Source organism: Delphinus delphis, chromosome 1 (assembly GCF_949987515.2).
Source record: "Delphinus delphis chromosome 1, mDelDel1.2, whole genome shotgun sequence".
Taxonomy (NCBI): domain Eukaryota; kingdom Metazoa; phylum Chordata; class Mammalia; order Artiodactyla; family Delphinidae; genus Delphinus; species Delphinus delphis.
The window spans coordinates 41481040-41502968 of record NC_082683.1 but is presented as its reverse complement, the minus strand read 5'-3'; the positions used below and the strand labels follow the sequence as shown (position 1 = coordinate 41502968).

Below are 21929 nucleotides of genomic sequence, written 5' to 3'. Positions count from 1 at the left end.
ATCTTGGGCTTCCCTGGTGGCGCAGTGGTTGAGAGTCCGCCTGCCGATGCAGGGGACACGGGTTTGTGCCCCGGTCCGGGAAGATCCCACATGCCGCGGAGCGGCTGGGCCCGTGAGCCATGGCCGCTGAGCCTGCGCGTCCGGAGCCTGTGCTCCGCAACGGGAGAGGCCACAACAGTGGGAGGCCCGCGTACCGAAAAAAAGAAAAAAGAAACAGCATCCTGTAAAATAACTAACCCATAATAGGCCCTCATACATATTGCCTTCCTTTCCAATTTTATACATCTATCTCCTACAACTAGTGAGAGAAGGAAACCACATCTTACTTATCTTTTTTTTTTAACATCTTTATTGGAGTATAATTGTTTTACAATGTTGTGTTACTTTCTGTTGTATAACAAAGTGAATCAGCTATATGTATACATATATCCCCATATCCCTTCCCTCTTTCACCTCCCTCCCACCCTCCCCTATCCCCCCCCCCCAGGTGGTCACAAAGCACTGAGCTGATCTCCCTGTGCTATGCAGCTGCTTCCCACTAGCTATCTATTTTACATTTGGTAGTGTATATGCGTCATTGCTACTCTCTCACTTCATCCCAGCTTACCCTGCCCCCTCCCCGTGTCCTCAAGTCCATTCTCTACATCTGTGTCTTTATTCCTGTCCTGCCCCTAGGTTCATCAGAACCTTTTTTTTAGATTCCATATATATGTGTTAGCATACAGTATTTGTTTTTCTCTTTCTGACCTACTTCACTCTGTATGACAGACTCTAGGTCCGTCCACTTCACTACAAATAACTCAATTTCTTTTCTTTTTATGGCTGAGTAATATTGCATTGTATATATGTACCACATCTTCTTTATTCATCTGTTGATGGACACTTAGGTTGCTTCCGTGTCCTAGCTATTGTAAATAGTGCTGCAGTGGACATTGTAGTCCTTTTTTTTTTTGAATTACGGTTTTCTCAGGGTATATGCCCAGTAGTGGGATTGCTGGGTCATATGATAGTTCTAATTTTAGTTTTTTAAGGAACCTCCATACTGTTCTCCATAGTGGCTATATTAATTTACATTCCCACCAACAGTGCAAGAGGGTTCCCTTTTCTCCACACCCTCTCCAGCATTTGTTGTGGAAAACATAGGCAGAATACTCTATGACATAAATCACAGCAAGATCCTTTTTGACCCACCTCCTAGAGAAATGGAAATAAAAACAAAAATAAACAAATGAGACCTAATGAAACTTAAAAGCTTTTGCACAGCAAAGGAAACCATAAATAAGACAAAAAGACAACCCTCAGAATGGAAGAAAATATTTGCAGATGAAGCAACTGACAAAGGATTAATCTCCAAAATATATAAACAGCTCACGCAGCTCTATATCAAAAAAACAAACAAACCAATCCAAAAATGGGCAGAAGACCTAAATTGACATTTCTCCGAAGAAGATATACAGATTGCCAACAAACACATGAAAGGATGCTCAACATCACTAATCATTAGAGAGATGCAAATCAAAACCACAGTGAGGTGTCACCTCACACCAGTCAGAATGGCCATCATCCAAACCTCTTAATCATTGTTTCCATTCCCTAACATAAAGCTTAACGTATATAGTAGGCGAGCATAAATGTCTTATAAATGTGTAAGTGAATGAATGGATGAATGGATTTTATAGGAAGGGACTGGAAGTTAGGAGACCTACTAAGAGGCCAATGCCATAGTCTAAGCGAGAGATGACCAGGGTCTGAACTGAGACATCATGCTTGAAAAACGTTCAGATTTCATCCTACGTTACCAGGCAGATAGGTAGATTCTCTCTGGATAGGTTTAGCTTAACATAAACTCTCTCTCACAAGTTGGCCCACTCCCTCTAAAGCAGACACTGAGATGACAGTTCATCATTTGAAACCCTGCCACTAAAGAAATTAGCAAACCAGTCTTAAATCCAGCTTTTCAACTCACTCCCGCATACCACTTCTATCCAGATGAAAAATAATCTTTTCTAAACATCTGCACCGGAAATTCCAGAGACTTAACATTCTAGCAAAGCAAGACAGTCTTAGTTAGGACTTGGAAGTTACTTGCTACATGTGAATTCATCTCTCTGTTTTCATAGTCCTGCAGTAGGACTGTGATAGATAACAAGATACAAATATCTTGAAATTTCTCTGTTTAAAACTTTTGATAACTAGATTTTTAAAAATAACCAGTTTGTCCAGCATTTAGGCTCTGTCCTTGATATAACAGGTATCAAACCTATTCTTTCAGGTATCTAACCTGAAAGAATATCAAGTGTCAGGTTTGCCATAATCCTTATTTCACCGTTTTTGAACACTAGCAGGTCATTAATGATTTTACAGGCAGATCAGTTTAACAAATATAAACTTATAATGCAGATGTCTGGTGGAGCCAAAATGCTCATTCATTGTTCTGTTTTTAAGGATCTAGGAAGTACCAGGCACTGCTTGGGATTGGAACTAGGGATACAGAGATAAACAAGGAAAAGTCTCTTCGATTTGCTTAGGGTCTAAAGAGAGAAATAGACATGTAAATAGATGATGACAACTCTACAGGATAATACAAAGCTGGAGGTACCTATCCATTCTATACCATCTTGCTCTTCTAGGTGGAGAGTCCGTTGGTAATGAAATAAACTAACCCTGTATCTGTTTTTTCTATTCAGTTCATTCAGCAAGTGAAAACAGTTTAGTCCCAAGAAAATCATTCCATAACCATTCCCTACACTGATTTAAGGACTATATTTGCAGTGTTTGGAAGGAAGAAAATTTAGAGAGGGAGAAACACAATAAGTGTATAGGTTGAAGAAAGGTGAAATGGCAGAAAGAGCTCTAAATGAGGTAACTGGTGGCCTACATTTTAACAAGCTGAGTGACCCTGGAAAAATCACTTGAAGTTTCTCAGTCGCAATTTCCTCATCTCTAAATGGGGATCAAAGTCTCTTCCTGGCCAACCTCATTATTGTGAGTATCACATGTGAAAGTGCTTTGTAAACTTTGAAATATAAGACTTTAAAGGATTAAAAGTCTTAGATAAAGATATAGGCAGGAGGATATTCATTAATACTTACTACATTTTTCTTGCAAATACTTGGTTAATGGTAGCTTTTTAAAAATTTTATTTTTCTTTATTTTTGGCTGCGTTGGGTCTTCGTTGTGAACATGAGCTTTCTCTAGTTGCGGCGAGCGGGGGCTACTCTTCATTGCGGTGCGCGGGCTTCTCATTGCGGTGGCTTCTCTTGTTGTGGAGCACAGGCTGTAGGTGTGCAGGCTCAGTAGTTGTGGTTTGTGGGCTCTAGAGCGCAGGCTCAGTAGTTGTGGCACACAGGCTTAGTTGCTCCACGGCATGTGGGATCTTCCCAGACCAGGGCTTGAACCCATGTCCCCTGCATTGGCAGGCAGATTCTTAACCACTGCACCACCAGGGAAGCCCAGTGGTAGCTTTGATTAACAAGGAAGTGAGAACACTTTTAACACCATGGAAACCACAGTGATAAATTAGGCCTAGGGCCAAGGAATTCGTTCTTACCACAGAGAAGATGAGGCCTTCTAAGTCATTCCTGATTCTATTAACAAAATGATCATTCCTTTCAGTCTGGAACCTTAGTCCATTTCAGAGCACTATCCCACCATGTGTTCTTCTATTTAATTCTCACAGCCCAGGTCACTCGAAAATAGAGCAAACTTAAGGGTTTGTCCTGGGCCCTCATACTAAAAAGCCTCTCTCCTCTGCAACTTAGAATGTGATTACGTAAAGGCAGACCAAACATTTATAGAATAAGCAAAGTAGGTTCACCAAATAAATAGACAGGAAAAATATATGTAGACAGAGAGATACCTTTATGAAATTTAATATTTCAGAAAAATCAAAGTAGTCTTAAGAAAAATTAGAATTTGGTCAGACTTCTGAATACACTTTAATATTGCTTTTCTTCTAAATTACATATGATGCATAATCTCTGCTTAGGACCTCTGATGTTCTTTTTGGGCCCTGGGACATCTGTCAGAACCCTGGTACATAGACTTGATAGGGTACAGCAGTCAGCTACGGAACAATGGGAAGATGCTTCAGAGACCTGAGACTCGTGTCCATATAATTATTCGTGAACCTTCCCCTGTTTACCCTCCTCTACCACTGCCAATTTACCTATCAAAAAATGATGCTGTTAATGAGGAATGATTTGCCCCAGGGCCTCCCCAGGCAGTCCTTGGAAGAAATTCAGAGAAGTTAAACTGTTCGGCCTGAGGTTACACATCTAGTTATTACAAGGAAGAGGATTAACATTACTAGGATGATGATGATGGTGATGATTATTAGGGTAACGTTTATCAAATGCCCATTGTGCTAGGTGATATGTATTCATCATTTCATTTCATCCTTCCAGTAATCCAACGAGGAGGTAGTTTTCCTGTTTTGGAGATAAAATTGTTCAGTGTTGAAAGAGTTCAAAGAAGTTGCCCAAGGGCACAGAAATTAAGCGGCAGACCTAGAATTCAGACCAAGTTGAGTTGTTTGTGTTTGAAGCTGTACTTTTTCCCTGTACTGTTTTGCCATCAGGATGGAACAAGGACTAGAATCCAAGCTGTTTGGCTGGAAGATGAATGTCCTGGACACAGTACACCATGGAGGCGATGCTACCAGGCAGTACTTCTTTTGAAGGCCAATTTAACACATTTTTTCAAGCAGTGCCCTCATCATTTATACTTCAAGTATAAATATTCTTCTCCCTTTTTACACTGTAGAGTGCTTTGTTTTTATTTAGTTCTTAGCTCTGTAATTTGATACTTGGTTTATTTTTAGGCGAAATCCAGGTAACATAAAATGAACCATTTTACAATTACGTGGTGTTTTGTACATTCACAGTGTTGTGCAACTACTACCTCTATCTAGTTCCAAAATATTTTTATCACCCCCAAACCCATTAAGCAGTCACTCCCCCAACCCCCTCTGCCCCCCACCAGCCTCTAGCAACCACTGTGCTTTCTGTCTCTGTGGATTTGCCTGTTCTCGATATTTCATACAAATGCAGTCATGCAATATGTGACTTTTGTGTCTGGTTTTTTCACTTAGGTTCCTTCACATTGTAGCATATATCATTACTTCATTCTTTTTATGACTGAAATATATTCTATTGTATGGATATATCACATTTTGTTTATGCATTTGTTAATGGGCATTTGGACTGTTTCCACTTTTTGGCTGTTGTGAATAATGATAGGATGAACATTTGTGTACAGGTATCTATTTGAGTCCCTGTTTTCAGTTCTTTTGGGTATATAACTAGAAGTGGATCACTGGGTCATGTGGCAAATCTGTTTAACTTTCTGAGGAAGCACCGAACAGTTTTCACAGCGTCTGTACCATTTACATTCCAATCTGCAGGTTACAAGGATTCTCCACATCCTCGCCAACACTCATTTTTTCTCTTTTTAAAAATGATAGCCATCGTAGTGGATAAGGTGGTATTTCCTTGTGGTTTTGATTTACATTTCCCTAATAATGACTAATGTTGTTGAGCATCTTTTCATGTGCTTGTTGGCCATTTGTATATCTTCTTTGGAGAAATGTCTAATTCTGATACGTTAAAATATGAGATACTATTTAAATGTTTTGTAAACAAGATTATCAGAACATCCTGTGGCCTGAGAATTTTCAAAAATAAGATCTTAAATATCTGAACTCCAATTCTGTCCCAATTAGACCATAAGGTGGAGATCTGAAAAAAAAAGGAGGGGGTGCTTTTTACCTCCCAAATACTAAAGAAGAAATTGAGGCAGTCTTACATCTTTTTGGTGCCTAATGAATTAGCCCCTTAAGAATAATTTAATAACTAAAATCTCTGCTTCCTCTGTTCTCACACTGACCAGGTATTTACTTAGAAAATAAAATGATCAATTTAGCTTTAGAGGCAGGCTTTGAAAACTTGGCTTTAAATGATCAAATATTTGAATTATTTTACTTTTTTCTTTTTGACATCACTGAATCTATAAAATTGCTAGGGATTGGTTTATCTATTTTAGTGACTCAGGAAGAGTCAGTTAACTGTCCTCCCAGTTCAATTCAGTCCACATTTGTAGAATACCTACTATGTGCCAGGCACTGTGCCCAGTCATCACATGAAGAGTCCCCTGAAAAGAAATTTGTCACCCTTGCAGATTATGTTACAGAAAGAAGATAGTCATGGAATAATCTAGCACCCTACACAAGAGGATAATTTTCCTCAGTAGAGCTATTTTCTTATTCCCGTCCTGCCTATTATTATTTCTCTCAAGGCTTCTAGGTATGTTATAAATCTCAGAACCCAAATTAGGGTAATGGTAGCAAGAGGGAAGTAAAACAAGAGCATTTAGCTTGCAAAGGCTTTTGGCCTTTTTTGAGGTCCATGACAGTTCCTGGAGCAGATACCTTAGCTCCCTTTCCCTTTCTTTCTTCTTTTATGTATAGTCACCTCTTTTCTTTCCTCCTTCCCTCAATATATCTGAGGATTATATATGATAATAATGTAGTTAGAAGAATGCCTGGCATATAGGAAACATTCACTGAATGTTAACTGCTATTATTATCTATCAAGTACCAACTTGGTAGTGTTCACTTATGCTGGAAATTCAAAAATTAATAAAACAGTATTCCTGCCCTCAGTGCTCAGTCTACTCTGAGAGAGAAATATGTAAATATATGATTAAATAATACAGTGTGAATTGAACACAGAAGTGAAACCATTCAACCCAGGGTGAGGTACCTGTGAATGCCTAGACACTTAAGTTGAGCCTGAAAGATGAGTGTGATTTTGCCGAAGGAGGAGTGGTGAAGAATTTTCCAGGCAAAGGATAAAGGATATGCAAAGGCAGAGAAACATGCAAAGGCTGGTCTGTTCAGGGAGCTGTGAGAGGGCTTGTATGGCTAGAGCATAGAGTATATGGAAGGGGGAAGTGGGTAATGAAGCTGATAAAGTAATTGAGGGCACCTGTGCTAGGAAATTTAGACTTTATCCTGAAGGTGTGGGGAAATCATTGAAGGTTAGGAAAGAGGAGTGTTATGATGTGATTTTCATTTTAGAAAGGTAATAAGTCTGACACTATGCTTTTTTTTTTTTTGCGGTACACGGGCCTCTCACTGTTGTGGCCTCTCCCGTTGCGGAGCACAGGCTCCAGACGCGCAGGCTCAGCGGCCATGGCTCACGGGCCCAGCTGCTCCACGGCATGTGGGATCTTCCCAGACCCGGGCACAAACCCGTGTCCCCTGCATCGGCAGGTGGACTCTCAACTACTGCGCCACCAGGGAGCCCTGACACTATGCTTTTAACAATAGAAATTTGATAACAGCAGGATATAACTACAAAATCTCCATAAAAATACCCCACCCAAATCATTTGTCCCTTTCTTTTAGATGAAATTTAAAACACTTTAAAGTAGGACTAGTTTAACATATGTCTTTCCTACAATATCTGGCCCAGTGATTACTCATAGTAGATGTTCAACAGAGTCATTGCCTAAAACTAAGCCAAGGTACCAAGTGGTGCAGAACAAAAAGTTCTATACCTAAGCCTCTAAGACAGATGATTAGTTCACATGTGTCTAGAGTTAGACATCATTCCTCCACATTTCCTAGATACCTGGAAACCTGTCCAAGTATGTAATTCTCTTGCATTCTTACATTTAATCAAATTATTTTTATCTATGATATGAACTCCCTTTCAAGACCTCTTATTGTTAGCCCATGTAAAATTTGAAATATGCTGCCACGAGACCTTTGACTGTAAACCTTTCATACTGATGTCGGAGCTAGTTTGTGGCTTCTGATTTTTTTGTATGTAATAAACAAATCAGTTACTCTTTCCATCTGAGCTTTTACTGAAGCTCCCCCTAGGCTTATGAACTTTAAAATCTCATTAGGATTTTATTCTCTACTTACCAGAAGTTAAAAATTAAAAAGACTGAAACCAACATTTATAATGATTTTAAAGGGTCAGCAGACATTTTCTGTGAAGTGTCAGATAGTAAATACTTTCTACTTTGGAAGCCATATACTCTCTGTCACAACTATTCAACTATGTCATTGTAGCACAGAAGTAGCCATAGATAATTCATGAACAAATAGGCATGGCTATATTCCAGTAAAACTTTATTTACAAAAATAGTCTACAGGCCAGCTTTGGCCCAAAGACCACAGTTTGCTGACCTGTGATTGAAAGTAAGCTTCCTCCACCTGTCTTATCTGTCTATCTTCAGGAAGGAATCCTGACTGGAGAAGTGGCCACAGAATGTAGTATTTGGATTCTATCAAACACCATTACATCATCTCTGTTGCATGCGTGTACACACACACACACACACACACACACACACACACACATCCCCAAAAAATCTCCAGAGCATTTAGCTTGACTTTCCATGTAAAAAGGTAGGTCCTGGTCCTAGTATTTAACTATTTTTCTGCACCAGAGTGGATGAACTTTCCCCATTTATGGCTTTCCTGCAGGCAAAAATAACATCCCAACCACTTGTCACTTAAGCAGTATACATTACTTTTAAGCAAAGCTTCTTAAGCAGTGCTTTGCTAAATTAAATGTGCATAGGAATCACTTGGAGAATTTATTAAAATTCATATTCTGATTCAGTCAGTCTTGGGTGGAGCCTAAGATTCTACATTTCTGACAAGCTTCCAGTTGATTTCAGTGCTGCTTGTTCTTGGACCACACTTTTGTTAGCAAGGTTCTAAGTACTATTTCTGTTATTACAACCCAGTCATCCAAGGTCTTACCACTGGATCCACAGAATCAAGAGCTGGTCTTCTTCAGGTGAGGTGGCATTCAAAGCTGTGTTTGACTATGATGACTTCAGTCAATTTGTTTGTTTATTCAGTTTGGTAGTTTCTATAGAACTAGAGGTTACCATTTGAAATGGTCCTTGGCCGCTTATTCTTATCTTTCATCCATACTGGAAAATTCGAAAACATTATCTCTTTGAGTATTGCTCCATTCTTTATATTCCCTTCTAGGGTTCCTAGCAGATGCATGTTAGGCACTCTGATTATATCCTCCATGTCCACTTAACTTCTCTATTATACCTTATTTCTCTGTGTCTCTCCATGTTGCAATTTAGGTAGTTTCTTCAGATTACTTCCACTTTATTAATTCTCTCTTCACCTGTGTCCAAGCTGCTGTTTAATCCATACATTAATTTTTTCAGTATTATTAATCACTTATTTTCTAAAGCTATATTGAAGTATAATTATATAAACTGTACCTATATAAACTGTCCAATTTTAAAAAGTTTTGACATACGTATACACTAATAAAATCTTTACCACGATCAAAATAGTGAACATATCCATCACTCTCAAAAGTTTCCTCATGAACCTTGTAATCCCTTTCTTCTGCCTCTACCTCCCAACCATTCAAGTCCCATGCACCCACTGATCTTTCTGTCACTATAGATTTATTTGCATTTTCTCAAGTTTTATGAAAAATTGAATCATACAGTATATACTCTCTAGTCTGACTTCTTTCACTCAGCATAATTATTTTGAGGTTAATCTGTGCTGTGGCATGTATCAGTAATTCATTCCTTTTAATTGCTGAGTAGTACTCTGTTGTGTGGACATACAGCAATTTTACAAATTTTTTTTGATTCTAGTAATATTTTTTTAATAGAAGCAGAATTCACATAGCATACAGTTAATTATTATAATGTGCATTATTCAGTGACATTCTGTGTATTCACAATGTTGTGCAGCCAGCATCTAGCAATATTAACAATGCTACATTTAAGAATAATTTAACATTTGCATTACAATTTTTTGCATGAGTGCCTTTTTAAAAACAAGTTAAAGAAAATACAGCAAATAGCTCAGATTACACAATATTGTTCTTTCAGATTAGCTCATCTCTCTCTCTGTCTATTAAACGGTGGCCTGCCTCTATAACCCCACTACTAGTGTGATGCCTAAAGTAAAATTGGTGCTTATTGAATATTTGTGAGAAGGAAAGGAGGGAAGAGAAATAGAAGAGAGAGAAGTGGGGAGGGAAGGAAGGAAGTTAGCTGGTTCAAGAAGTCCTCTCACAACAGGTGCCACATTTTGTGGCAGGGATCCCTGTATTTAATGGCCTTTCGTATCTGCAACAGTCTGTTTTAAAACAGAGCTGTTTACTTAGAATGCTTTTATTACAAACTGTATTTGTGCTCAGAGAGGGCTTCCAGCTGTGGTAGCTTTTAGAAGGTCCCTTTGTGTGTGTACATAGTGTCATAACGGGTCATTTCTGCCCAGCCAGTCAATTTCATTGACTCAGATAGGGCCACTTTATGAATGAGCTATATCATTTTCCTCCTTAATTTTTACTCTAGACAATGAATGTTTTATGCCTGGAAAGACGGTTCATTTATTCAACAGATGCTTATTAAATACCTCCCAAAAGCTAGGCATTGTGTGAAACACTTGGAATACAGAGGTATGTAATATAGACAAGATCCCTGCCTTTATGGTGCTTACAGTGTCATGGGGGACTCTCACATTAAATAAATAATCATATGATAATTGATACAATTGTGATAAACGTTTTAAAGGGAAAGGACAGAATGCTACAAGAGAAATCTAAACTAATTTGAAAAGGTGGAGTCATGAAAGTATGTTACAATTAAAATCCTAAGCATCTTAAATATTTCCCTACTTGAAATGTAAAAAGATAAGATTACTCCCATAGGTTGTTGATAATATTAGGAATATCTAAATTTGGAAAGATAGAGTTGTTCAGAGAGGCACAGTTTCCTTAAAAATTCAATTCTTTAATTTAATAAATGACTGAAAAGGGAGACAGTGTTTACCCAAGAACACACAGCTTGCTACTAGCAGGGCTAGGAGTTGAACACAGGTCTTCTAATCTCCTCATTACCTCTCCTTGGTGACATAAAAAAATGAAGACATTATACATCAACTATAGATCAGCCATGGCCAAATGAACTATTAAGTGTCCAGTCTGTACAAGCTTGTATATTGAGTGGGCAAAGGTGCTTACAGAGTAAATGCAAATGCAAATATAAAGAAAAACATACAGAATATGTCCTATCAGGCTGATTGTATCTGGTCATAGTAAAACTGTAGTATATAGACCAAAGTAGGAAATACCCAGTTGGAATCAGTGAAAATATCTTTAAAGGAAGATGCTTCTGTTGCTTTAAAATAAAAATACTAGTAGCTAAGTACGTCTCCAAGTAGGAGTTTTTAAAACCTGTTTTTATTCATGTGTCATATTACATGACACGTAAATTATCCTGACTACTTTGCAGCCTAAGTGGTCTCTCAGGTTAAACATTGTTCCTGATATTTTGCCCCAACATATAATTTCTCTGGCATACTCTTTTATCACAGATGGTATAGCAATTAGCTTCAGGCCAACAACATCTAATTTTTCCTAATTTTTTATTTGAAAGATTAGGAATCAATGAAATGCTACCATTTATACCAGAAATTGTGGACTTAATGGAATCACTGAAACCAAAAGGAGTATGAGGCTTCAAGGAGAAGGCCAGTCTTGAATAGATTTCAGAGGGAGTACCTAAGACAGTGCTGAGCATACACTCAGCCTGAGCAAGCATATATTGAACTGAGGAGACAAAAAGAAAGAATTAAGTTAAACTATATGAAATTTCCATTTTTATAGGTCAAAACCAGTCAGATATCGGTAACTTATGTATGATTCAGCCTACTGTGCAAAATGACCAGAAAGGGGGCTTCCCTGGTGGCGCAGTGGTTGAGAGACCGCCTGCCGATGCAGGGGACACGGGTTCATGCCCCGGTCCGGGAGGATCCCACATGCCACGGAGCGGCTGGGCCCGTGAGCCATGGCCGCTGAGCCTGTGCGTCCGGAGCCTGTGCTCCGCAACGGGAGAGGCCACAACAGGGAGAGGCCCGCGTACCGCAAAAAAAAAAAAAAAAAAAAAAAAAAAAAATGACCAGAAAGGGAACCTATACTCTAATGTCAACAGGTGTGGGTATTTATTAAATTTAAGGACATGTATATTGGCTATACTCCAGAATTTAACAAATAAGAAATTCTGGTAGTTGAATTAACTTTTAATTTTATATGAAATCACAATTTAAATGTACACAGATGGCATAATCACTTCAGACACTAAAAATATTCTAAAAGATCTTCAACTTAGATAACTTACATTATCCACACTTCATGAGTGTGAATGTTGTGGGGATATACTTATTTGATAACCAAGCTTTAGTGGTGTGATATGGACTAAAGTTAAGCAGGGTATTGTGCTTTCAGCCTCTTTCTGTGCTGACCAGATTACTTCCTAGTCCTTTCCTCTCTCCCAGTCCTTAGTCCCAATGCTGATAATCTCCAAGTTTATCTTAGAAAAATCAGGAGTAAAGGAGAAGGGAACTAATCAGTGAAAATGAACTAAATGTCAGGTACTTTGCTAGACAGTTTATATATCATTGCATTCAATTCTCACAACCCTATGAGACAAATGTTATTTCTTTTTTACAGTTGAGGAAACTGAGACCTAAAGAGATTAAATAACTTGCCCAAGGTCACACAATTTGTAAGTGGTAGACTAGGCTTCAAACATTCTTATTTTCACTATCTACTGTGCTACTCACCTTATTATTTGTTAGCTTATTTATATTGTACACTTTAAAAGTGTCTTGTTTAATTATAATAAATTTACACAGGAGTAAGACAAGGGGATTATTATTGTTGTTTTCTTTAAAAACAGGAATGTAAAATGCCTTTGAATATTTTCCTTTCTTTTAAGGACGAACGAGAAGCCAGAGAAAATGTGAAGAGAGAACAAGACGAGGCCTATCGCCTTTCACTTGAGGCTGACAGAGCAAAGGTAGGTTTGGTCAGGGGACTTCTGGGATAAAGAACTCAATCCTAAATAGTCTTTCATTATTTAAATGCCAGCCCTTTAATCATTTTGAAACCTAAGAGAGTTCGGTTTGCAGTGGAGAAAGCTAGTTTCAATTAACAGAAAGAATATAATTCTACCTCAGGTTCTTAAAGCATGGTTCATTTTGACAAGATAAATTTTTTCAGGAATCATGAGAAGTGAAAACAAAAATGGGCCTAGTGTTTACTTCATTTGTTTTTAATCAGTCTGTGGTAAAATCTAGCAATGTTTAAAAAGCTCTTCAGGTGATTTTAATGTGCAGTCAGGGTTGAGAACCACTGACTTATTTAATGCTTCTTGAGCATTAAATGCTTCTGTACTGGGCATTGAAGGAGAGGAAAATGAATAAGCCACTCTTTCTGCCTTCAAAATAAGGCTCACATTGTGCTGCAGAGTAGATTCAGTCAAGAGCATAGATAGCTGGAACACTTAGGCAAGGATCCTAAATGTTGTAAGGGAAGCACTGAGTTCTGTGAGAGTTCAATGAACAGGATTTTCAGTGGAAAGTTTTTTCCAGCTTTTTTCGAGAGCCAAGAAATGGGAATGTACTAGGCAGGGTTTCATAGAAGAGATTGTATATTTGAACTGGATAGAGAAAGGGGGGTAGGAGAGGAAGTAATGTGTGCTAGCAACAAGGAGCCAGAAAGCATGGGTTCAAGATAGAGGCTGATGTGAATAGAGTTTTGATATTTGGGTACAGGGGAGGTGGCAGAAAAGACCAGAAAGGAAGACCAGAGAAAGGTCTGAAGGATCTTGAATGCTACACTACCCAGAGCTACCTAAATGTTTGAATAGGAACCCACCATGATCATAGAGGTATGCTTTGTTGTTGCTTTTATTTCCATCCTTGTTCCAGAGAGAAACACTTTCATTACCACAGTGTACCTCTGGGCCATGCTGAAAATGAACTTTTTTTCTTTTCTTTTTCTTTCTCTTTTATTTCTTTTCTTTTTTAAAAAAAAGTAGGCCAGTGTTTATTAAGTATTGGATTCCTTTCTCTTTTATCAACAGAGGGAAGCTCATGAGAGAGAGATGGCAGAACAGTTTCGTTTGGAACAGATTCGCAAAGAACAAGAAGAGGAACGTGAGGTAGAGCATAATTTTTAGAAAAGTTATTCAAATGCTAGGTCTATTTCCATTGCATTTGATACTAAGGATGTTAATATTTCCTACAACTTACTTCTTTCCACTTTTCCCAGATTCATTTTGATATGGAAGACTAATTTTCTTTAGAAGAATCATTCCCAATCTATTGTGTTGAACTCTTAGAAAACTTAAACTTGTACTAGATTCATGGTTTTCTATTCTTTCCAATTCCTCTCCCCTTTCTTGCCTGACAAATATTCCCATCCTTCCTAAATATTGTCTCACCCAAAAAACACAAAGACTGTATTTTCTCCCCTTTTCCCAGGCTTTACTTTACCCACCAAAAGACACTGGGAGTTACTTCTGCAGCATCTTTCACTGGGCCCCTATATGTGAGAAATCCATTTAGCTTGGCTGATTTTTTTCCACCCTGAGTTCAGGTCATGTCTGTGACAATATAGAGAATTTTTTCATTCACTCATTTGGCAAATATTTTTTTGACTACTTAGTGTGTGTCCAAAATCTGTTAGGAAGTAGGGATACAGATGTGGGCCCTCTGCTCCAGGAGTTCATAGTCTTGTAAAAATAGAATTACATACTATATATAAAAGTCATTATAGAGATTTACCTAAAGTGCAATGGGAAAAAAGAGAAAGGGTGTCAACTGATTTCCTAGGATGACTCACAAAAAACGGCTTTTAGAACTTTTTTCTAGACATAGGATTAATGGCAAAATTCACTTATAAATAGAGGAAGCCATCTAACAAGTGATAGAAAGACCTGGAGGGCCCTAACTTGGGCTGATGAATACTTCATTAGTCATCACTTCTGGTCAGAGGATGCCACCTCGTAACTTATTCAACAAATTTTTTTAATTAAAGTATAGTTGGTTTACAATGTTGTGCTAGTTTCAGGTGTACAGCAAGGTTATTCAGATATATATATATATTATATATATATATGCTATACAGTAAATCCTTGTTGTTTATTTTATACATAGTAGGGTATGTCTGTTAATCCCATACTCCTAATTTATCCCTCCCCACCTCTAACCCCCTATGGTAACCATAATATTTGTCTTTCTTGGTCTGACTTAACTTCACTTAGTATGATCATCTTTAGGTATATCCATGTTGCTGCAAATGGCAATATTTCATTCTTTTTTATGGCTGAGTAATATTCCATTGTATATATGTAGCACATATTTTTTATCCATTCATCTGTTGATGGACACTTAAGTTGCTTCCATGACTTGGCTGTTGTAAATAGTGCTGCTATGAGCATTGGGGTGCATGTATCTTTTCAAATTAGAGTTTTCGTCTTTTCCAGATATATACCCAGGAGTAGGATTGCTAGATCATATGGTAGTTCTAGTTTTAGTTTTTTAAGAAACCTCCATACTGTTCTCCATAATGGCTGCACCAATTTACATTCCCACTCTCCCAGTGTAGGAGAGTTCCCTTTTCTCTACACCCTCTCCAGTATCAGTAAATGATTTTTGAGCAAGAACTATGCTAGGCACTGAAAGAGAAACAAAGGATAGTAAGACATTTTCTGCCTGCAAAGAGAGATTACATCTTGTAGGGAAGATACAACGTGTCTACAAGTAACAGCAAATCAAGGAAAAACGTGCTAAATAACATAACCGAAATAGAAGCAAAATACTTAAGAGTTCAGGGGCAAAGTAAAAATCTTTCACAGCTTTTGGAATTCAGTCAACACTACAGAAGAACTGATATTTGAGCCAGGTCTTGAGAGATGTGTAAGATTTCACTGTTTGGAAATCAGAGTTTATTCATGTTCAAACACTTATCAAGTGCCTATCACACAAGTACGAAATACTATGCCTGACAAACTCTAGTATCTGTCCATGCTGAGGACTCTCAGTAATGGAAGGTAGAAAATATTTTGTTGAACATCTTCTGTGTATCAACTACTCTGCTACCTGCTTTACCTATGCTTACTCATTGACCATTAAAACAAGCTACAAGGGAAGAGATTTCTCTTTTTTTTTTTTAATTATTTTTATTTATTTATTTTTGGCTGTGTTGGGTCTTCGTTGCTGTGCACGGGCTTTCTCTAGTTGCAGCAGGCAGGGGCTACTCTTCGTTGCAGTGTGCAGGCTTCTCATTGCTGTGGCTTCTCTTGTGGAGCACAAGCTCTAGGTGCACGGGCTTCAGTAGTTGTGGCTCGGGCTTTAAAGCGCAGGCTCACTAGTTGTGGCGCAGGGGCTTAGTTGCTCCGCAGTATGGGGGATCTTCCCGGACCAGGGCTCAAACCCGTGTCCCCTGCATTGGCAGGTGGATTCTTAACCACTGCGCCACCAGGGAAGACCCAGTTAACTTATTTTTATTTTCCTTTTGAATGATATAAGAATTTTAAGGCTATGAATTTCCTCTGAGCACTGCTTTAAATGAATCCCAGAGATTCCAATATGAATATGAAATTTCAACAATTGTTTTCTAGATATTCTGTAGTTTTTATTATATTTCCCCTTTTACCTGAGAGTTGTTTAATAGGGTTTTTGTTGTTTTTTCTCCAAAGGGAGTGTCACCAACTTTGAAAATTGTGTTGAGATTTTAGAGAACATATATCCCAATTTCTCTCACTCATGTTAATTGGGGGAAATTTTTGTTTTCCCTATTGATGAAAATTGGGAACATGGAAATGTGAAAGTAACCAGGAACACAATATAACTGTGAAGCTGTGCATGCTAATACCAGGCTTACATGTCTAAGGAACCTGCCACAGTTCTAGGAACAAAAAGGTTTTAGTGAATTTCTGCCACAGGCAGGGCCATCAGAGATCTTTAAACTCCTTCCACTGGAATATCTTGAATGTGAAACAACGTAATGCTAGATTGAGAACTAGAGCCCAACTCTAGCCATGAGATCTCCCAACAGTTTACCCCACCTGTTTGAGTCTGTGCCACATCTAGGTCCAGAAATGTGGACTTGGCCAAATCTCACAGCAGTTTAGTGGCAAAGCTGGAACTAGGACCATAGTCTCCTGCCCCCAATAAGCCTGATATTTTAATTTCTTCCCATTCCATTTTTTTATTGTAGCAAAATATATATAACAAAAGTTTGCCTTTTTAACCCTTCTTAAGTACAGTTAAGTGGCATGAATTACATTCACAGTCTTGCAACCACGACCATTATTTCCAAACATTTTCATCAACCCAAACAGAGTCTTTCCTCCATTTTGTCGTTAATATATTATCCAGAATTCTACAAAATCTTCAGTTATTTCTACTTGGGAAATGTATGTTCTCTCTCTCTTTTGTGCACTCGCGCTCTCTCTCCCACTCTCTCTCCCTCTCTCTTTCTCCACCCCCGTCTGTGTGTGTGAGTGTTCGCGTGCACACGCGTCTTTTGCAAATGCTTCTAATAGCCTTAATTCATGCCCTAGAAAGGAATCACAAATACCTGAGCCCTTCAGTAAAAAATAAATTACCTTTCTTCTCTGTGTAGTTACCTATCAATTTAATGTGTCATCAAGGTGGGATTTATTTTAATTAATTGCTTATTGGGCTAATATTAAGAAAATGAAAAACACATAATTCTGTTGTCCAAGCATTAGGCTTAGTTAATAAATGGGCAATAGCTTTTGATGAGTTTCTAGGAAGCAGCAGGTTTTTCCTCATCTCTCCCTCCCCCATCCCCCACAATTCCATCCATCAACAGTTTAACACCTGATTTTTGCCCTCTTTAGGCCATCAGACTCTCCTTAGAGCAGGCCCTGCCTCCAGAGCCAAAGGAAGAAAATGCTGAGCCTGTGAGCAAACTGCGGATCCGGACACCCAGTGGCGAGTTCCTCGAGCGGCGTTTCCTGGCCAGCAATAAGCTCCAGATCGTCTTTGATTTTGTAGCTTCCAAAGGATTTCCATGGGATGAATTCAAGTTACTGAGTACCTTTCCTAGGAGAGATGTAAGTTCCCATGCCTATCTCGGGAAGTGTGTCCAGATGGGAGATAGCCCATCATTAGGGCTGGACAAAGTAGTCCAAGAAAAGTGCCATGGCACAACTTACCACAAGACCACACACTCAGGAGTCCTTCTTTGTTCTGCACACCTTTCTCTCCTCAGCCTTTGGAGAAGGTATGGTTTCCCAGGCCAGCAGACATGTGCCTAGTAGCCTAGGTAAGAAATTAGGTACTAGGTCTTCCTTCCTAGTTGTTTCCCCTATTCCAGCACTCATACAGGCTTTCCCAAGATTTCATCTCTGTATACCTTAGGGTAGATCTGAGAATTATGTGCTTAACAGCTTAACAGTCAGATCAGGGTCAATGATTATAGGTTCGTGAACAAGTCATGCTAAACCAAGAGTATTTTGTGATTTGACAGTTCTTACTAGCCTGGGAAGTCAGGGAGGGTGAACTATATTCACTGTGTATCTGTATTTCAGCAAGGCTTTTGATAGTCTCTCATAGTATTCTGGGGAAAAATAGAGAGATGTAAATCGACAGGTAGATTCATTGCTGATTAAATGGATGTGTCCAGAAACTGTTGACTAAGAGACTGCCCTCTCCCTGGAGGGAAACAAGAGGCTCTATATTTAATTCTTTATTACTCATCACACTTATTGGCAACTTAAATGAAGATGTTATCAGGTTTATGGATTATGAAAAATAAGATTCAAGAAAGCCTTAAAATCGTGAAATAATAGGCAAAAATGAACCTAGAAAAATTTTACAGAAATATATAGACATAGAAAGAGATGCCTGCATAGGCTTAGAAAACCAATTGCTCAAGTTTGGGATGAAAGAATCCTGCTTTAGTAGAGGTTATTGTGGTTGAATTAAGCTGAATATACATTAATAATCTGTTGTGACTCCCAACAAAAAGCCAGCTGCATTTTTAGAGGTATAATCCCAACAAGAGAATAACAAGTCGTAGTCAACTGTTTACAAAGATAAACGACCCCTGAGTAGTCCTTAGACTCCATGCTGAAACTCTGTGCTGTCGCCTGAAGAAACAGGAGATTGGGAGTTCCCTGGCAATCCAGTGGTTAAGACTCCACGCTCCCAGTTCAGGATGCACAGGGTCGATCCCTGGCCGGGGAGCTAAGATCCCACATGCCGCATGGCATGGCCAAAAAAAAAAAAAAGCAACAGGAGCTTATCTAGAACAGGGTTGGAAGGAAGGGAAGGGAAGTGGAAATCATATCATTTGGGGAAATATTTTCCTCTAGAGAAGGCACGGCCATGGGAGATGTGATTTTTGTCTTCAGCTACTTGAAAGCCTGCAGTGAAAAAGAAGGATCTGATTTTGTGCAGCTTCAATGATAAAGTGGGACCAATAAGTTGAAAGTTATTGGGAGGCAAATTTGGCCCAATGTAAGAAAGCCACTTTCTAAGAAAAGAATATTTTGTGTTGTGAGGTAGTGATTTTTCTGTTTTTGGAGATAATGAAGCACTACTGAACTATCACTTTTTTTATAGTAATGGATAAATAGGGAGAAGGAGTCACTCCTGGAGTTCCTACTTTATATGTTCCTACTTTATATGAAAAGGGGCTTAGACTAGCTTATCTCTAAGATACATTTTTTTTTGGGGGGGTGGTATATAGTTGCTTTACAATGTTCTGTTAGTTTCTGTTGTACAATGAAGTGAATCGGCTACATGTGTACACATATCCCCCTCCCTCCCACCCCCATCCCCAACCCATCCATCTAGGTCACCACAGAGCACCGAGCAGGCTCCCTGTGTTGTATAGCAGGTTCCCACTAGCTACCTGTTTTACACAGGGCAGTGCACATATGTCAATCCCAATCTCCCAGTTCATCCCCCCCGCCCGCCCTGTGTCCACACATCCACTCCCTACGTCTTTGTCTTTATTCCTGCTGTGCAAATAGGTTCATCAATATCGTTTGTCTAGATTCCACATACATGCGTTAATATACGATACTTGTTTTTCTCTTTCTGACTTACTTCACTCTGTATGACAGACTCTAGGTCCATCCACCTCACTATAAATAACTCAATTTCATTCCTTTTTATGGCTGAGTAATATTCCGTTGTATATATGTGCCACATCTTCTTTATCCATTCCTCTGTCGATGGACACTTAGGTTGATTCCATGTCCTGGCTATTGTAAATAGTGCTGCAGTGAACATTGAGGTGCATGTGTCTTTTTGAATTATGGTTTTCTCAGGGTATATGCCCAGTAGTGGGATTGCTGGGTCGTATTGTAGTTCTATTTTTAGTTTTTTAAGAACCCTCCATACTGTTCTCCATAATGGCTGTATCAATTTACATCCCCACCAACAGTGCAAGAGGGTTCCCTTTCTCCCCACCCTCTCTAGCATTTATTGTTTGTAGATTTTTTGATGATGGCCATTCTGACCAGTGTGAGGTGATACTTCATTGTAGTTTTGATCTGCATTTCTCTAATAATTAGTGATGTTGAGCATCTTTTCATGTGCCTCTTGGCCATCTGTATGTCTCCTTTGGAGAAATGTCTATTTAGGTCTTCTGCCCATTTTTTTAATTCTGCTGTTTGTTTTTTTGATATTGAGCTTCATGAGCTGTTTGTATATTTTGGAGATTAATCCCTTGTCAATTGCTTCATTTGCACATATTTTTGCCCATTCTGAGGCTTGTCTTTTCATCTTGTTTATGGTTTTCTTTACTGTGCAGAAGCTTTTAAGTTTCACTAGGTCCCATTTGTTTATTTTTGTTTTTATTTTCATTACTCTAAGAGGTGGGTCAAAAATTATCTTGCTGTGAATTATGTCAAAGGGTTCTTATGTTTTCCTCTAAGAGTTTTGTTTTGTTTTGTTTTTTTAACTTATTTTATTTTGGCTGCATTGGGTCTTCATTGGTGCACGCGGACTTTTCTCTGGCAGTGAGAGGGGCTACTCTTCGTTGTGGTGTGCAGGCTTCTCATTGTGGTGGCTTCTCTTGTTGGGAGCACTGGCTGTAGGCACGCAGGCTTCAGTAGTTGTGGTGCACAGGCTTAGTTGCTCCACGGCATGTGGGATCTTCCCGTATCAGGGCTCGACCCATGACTCCTGCACTGGCGGGTGGATTCTTAGCCACTGTGCCACCATGGAAGCCCCCCTCTAAGAGTTCTATAGTGTCCAGTCTTACATTTAGGTCTTTAATCCACTTTTAGTTTATTTTTGGGTATGGTGTTAGGGAGTGTTCTAATTTCATTCCTTTACATGTAGCTGTCCAGTTTTCCCAGCACTACTTATTGAAGAGACTGTCTTTTCTCCATTGTATATCCTTGCCTCCTTGGTCATAGATTAGTTGACCATAGGTGCGTGAGTTTATCTCTGGTCTTTCTATCCTGTTCCATTGATCTATATTTCTGTTTTTGTGCCAGTACCATATTGTCTTGATGACTGTAGCTTTGTAATACAGACTGAAGTCAGGGAGTCTGATTTCTCCAGCTCCGTTGTTTTCCCTCAAGTTTGCTTCAGCTATTCAGGGTCTTTTGTGTCTCCATACAAATTTTAAGATTTTTTGGTTCATAAAAAATCATTTCTGTAAAAAATACCATTGGTAATTTGATACGGATTGCACTGAATCTGTAGATTGGTTTGAGTAGTATAGTCATTTTCATAGTATTGACTCTTCCAATCCAAGAACATGGTATATCTCTCCATCCGTCTGTGTCATCTTTGATTTCTTTCATCAGTGTCTTATATTTTTCTGAGTAGAGTTCTTTTACCTCCTTATGTAGGTTTATTCCTAGGTATTTAATTCTTTTTTGTTGCAGTGGTAAATGGGAGTGTTTCCTTAATTTCTCTTTCTGATTTTTCATTGTTAGTGTATAGGAATGCAAGAGATTTCTGTGCATTAATTTTTTATCATGCAACTTTACCAAATTTATTGATTAGCTCTAGTAGTCTTCTGGTGGCATCTTTAGGATTATCTATGTATAGTATCGTGTCATCTGCAAACAGT

General features: G+C 38.7%; 1 protein-coding gene across 1 annotated transcript in view; it reads left to right on the top strand.

The window, feature by feature from the left end:
* The window catches only part of FAF1 (Fas associated factor 1), a 497005-nt gene that overhangs the window by 435454 nt on the left and 39622 nt on the right, over window positions 1-21929 (top strand). The window contains exons 16-18 of the mRNA XM_060021798.1: window positions 12790-12870; window positions 13939-14016; window positions 17728-17943. Coding sequence (XP_059877781.1) covers window positions 12790-12870; window positions 13939-14016; window positions 17728-17943 — 375 coding nt within the window. The remainder of the gene's footprint in view (window positions 1-12789; window positions 12871-13938; window positions 14017-17727; window positions 17944-21929) is intronic.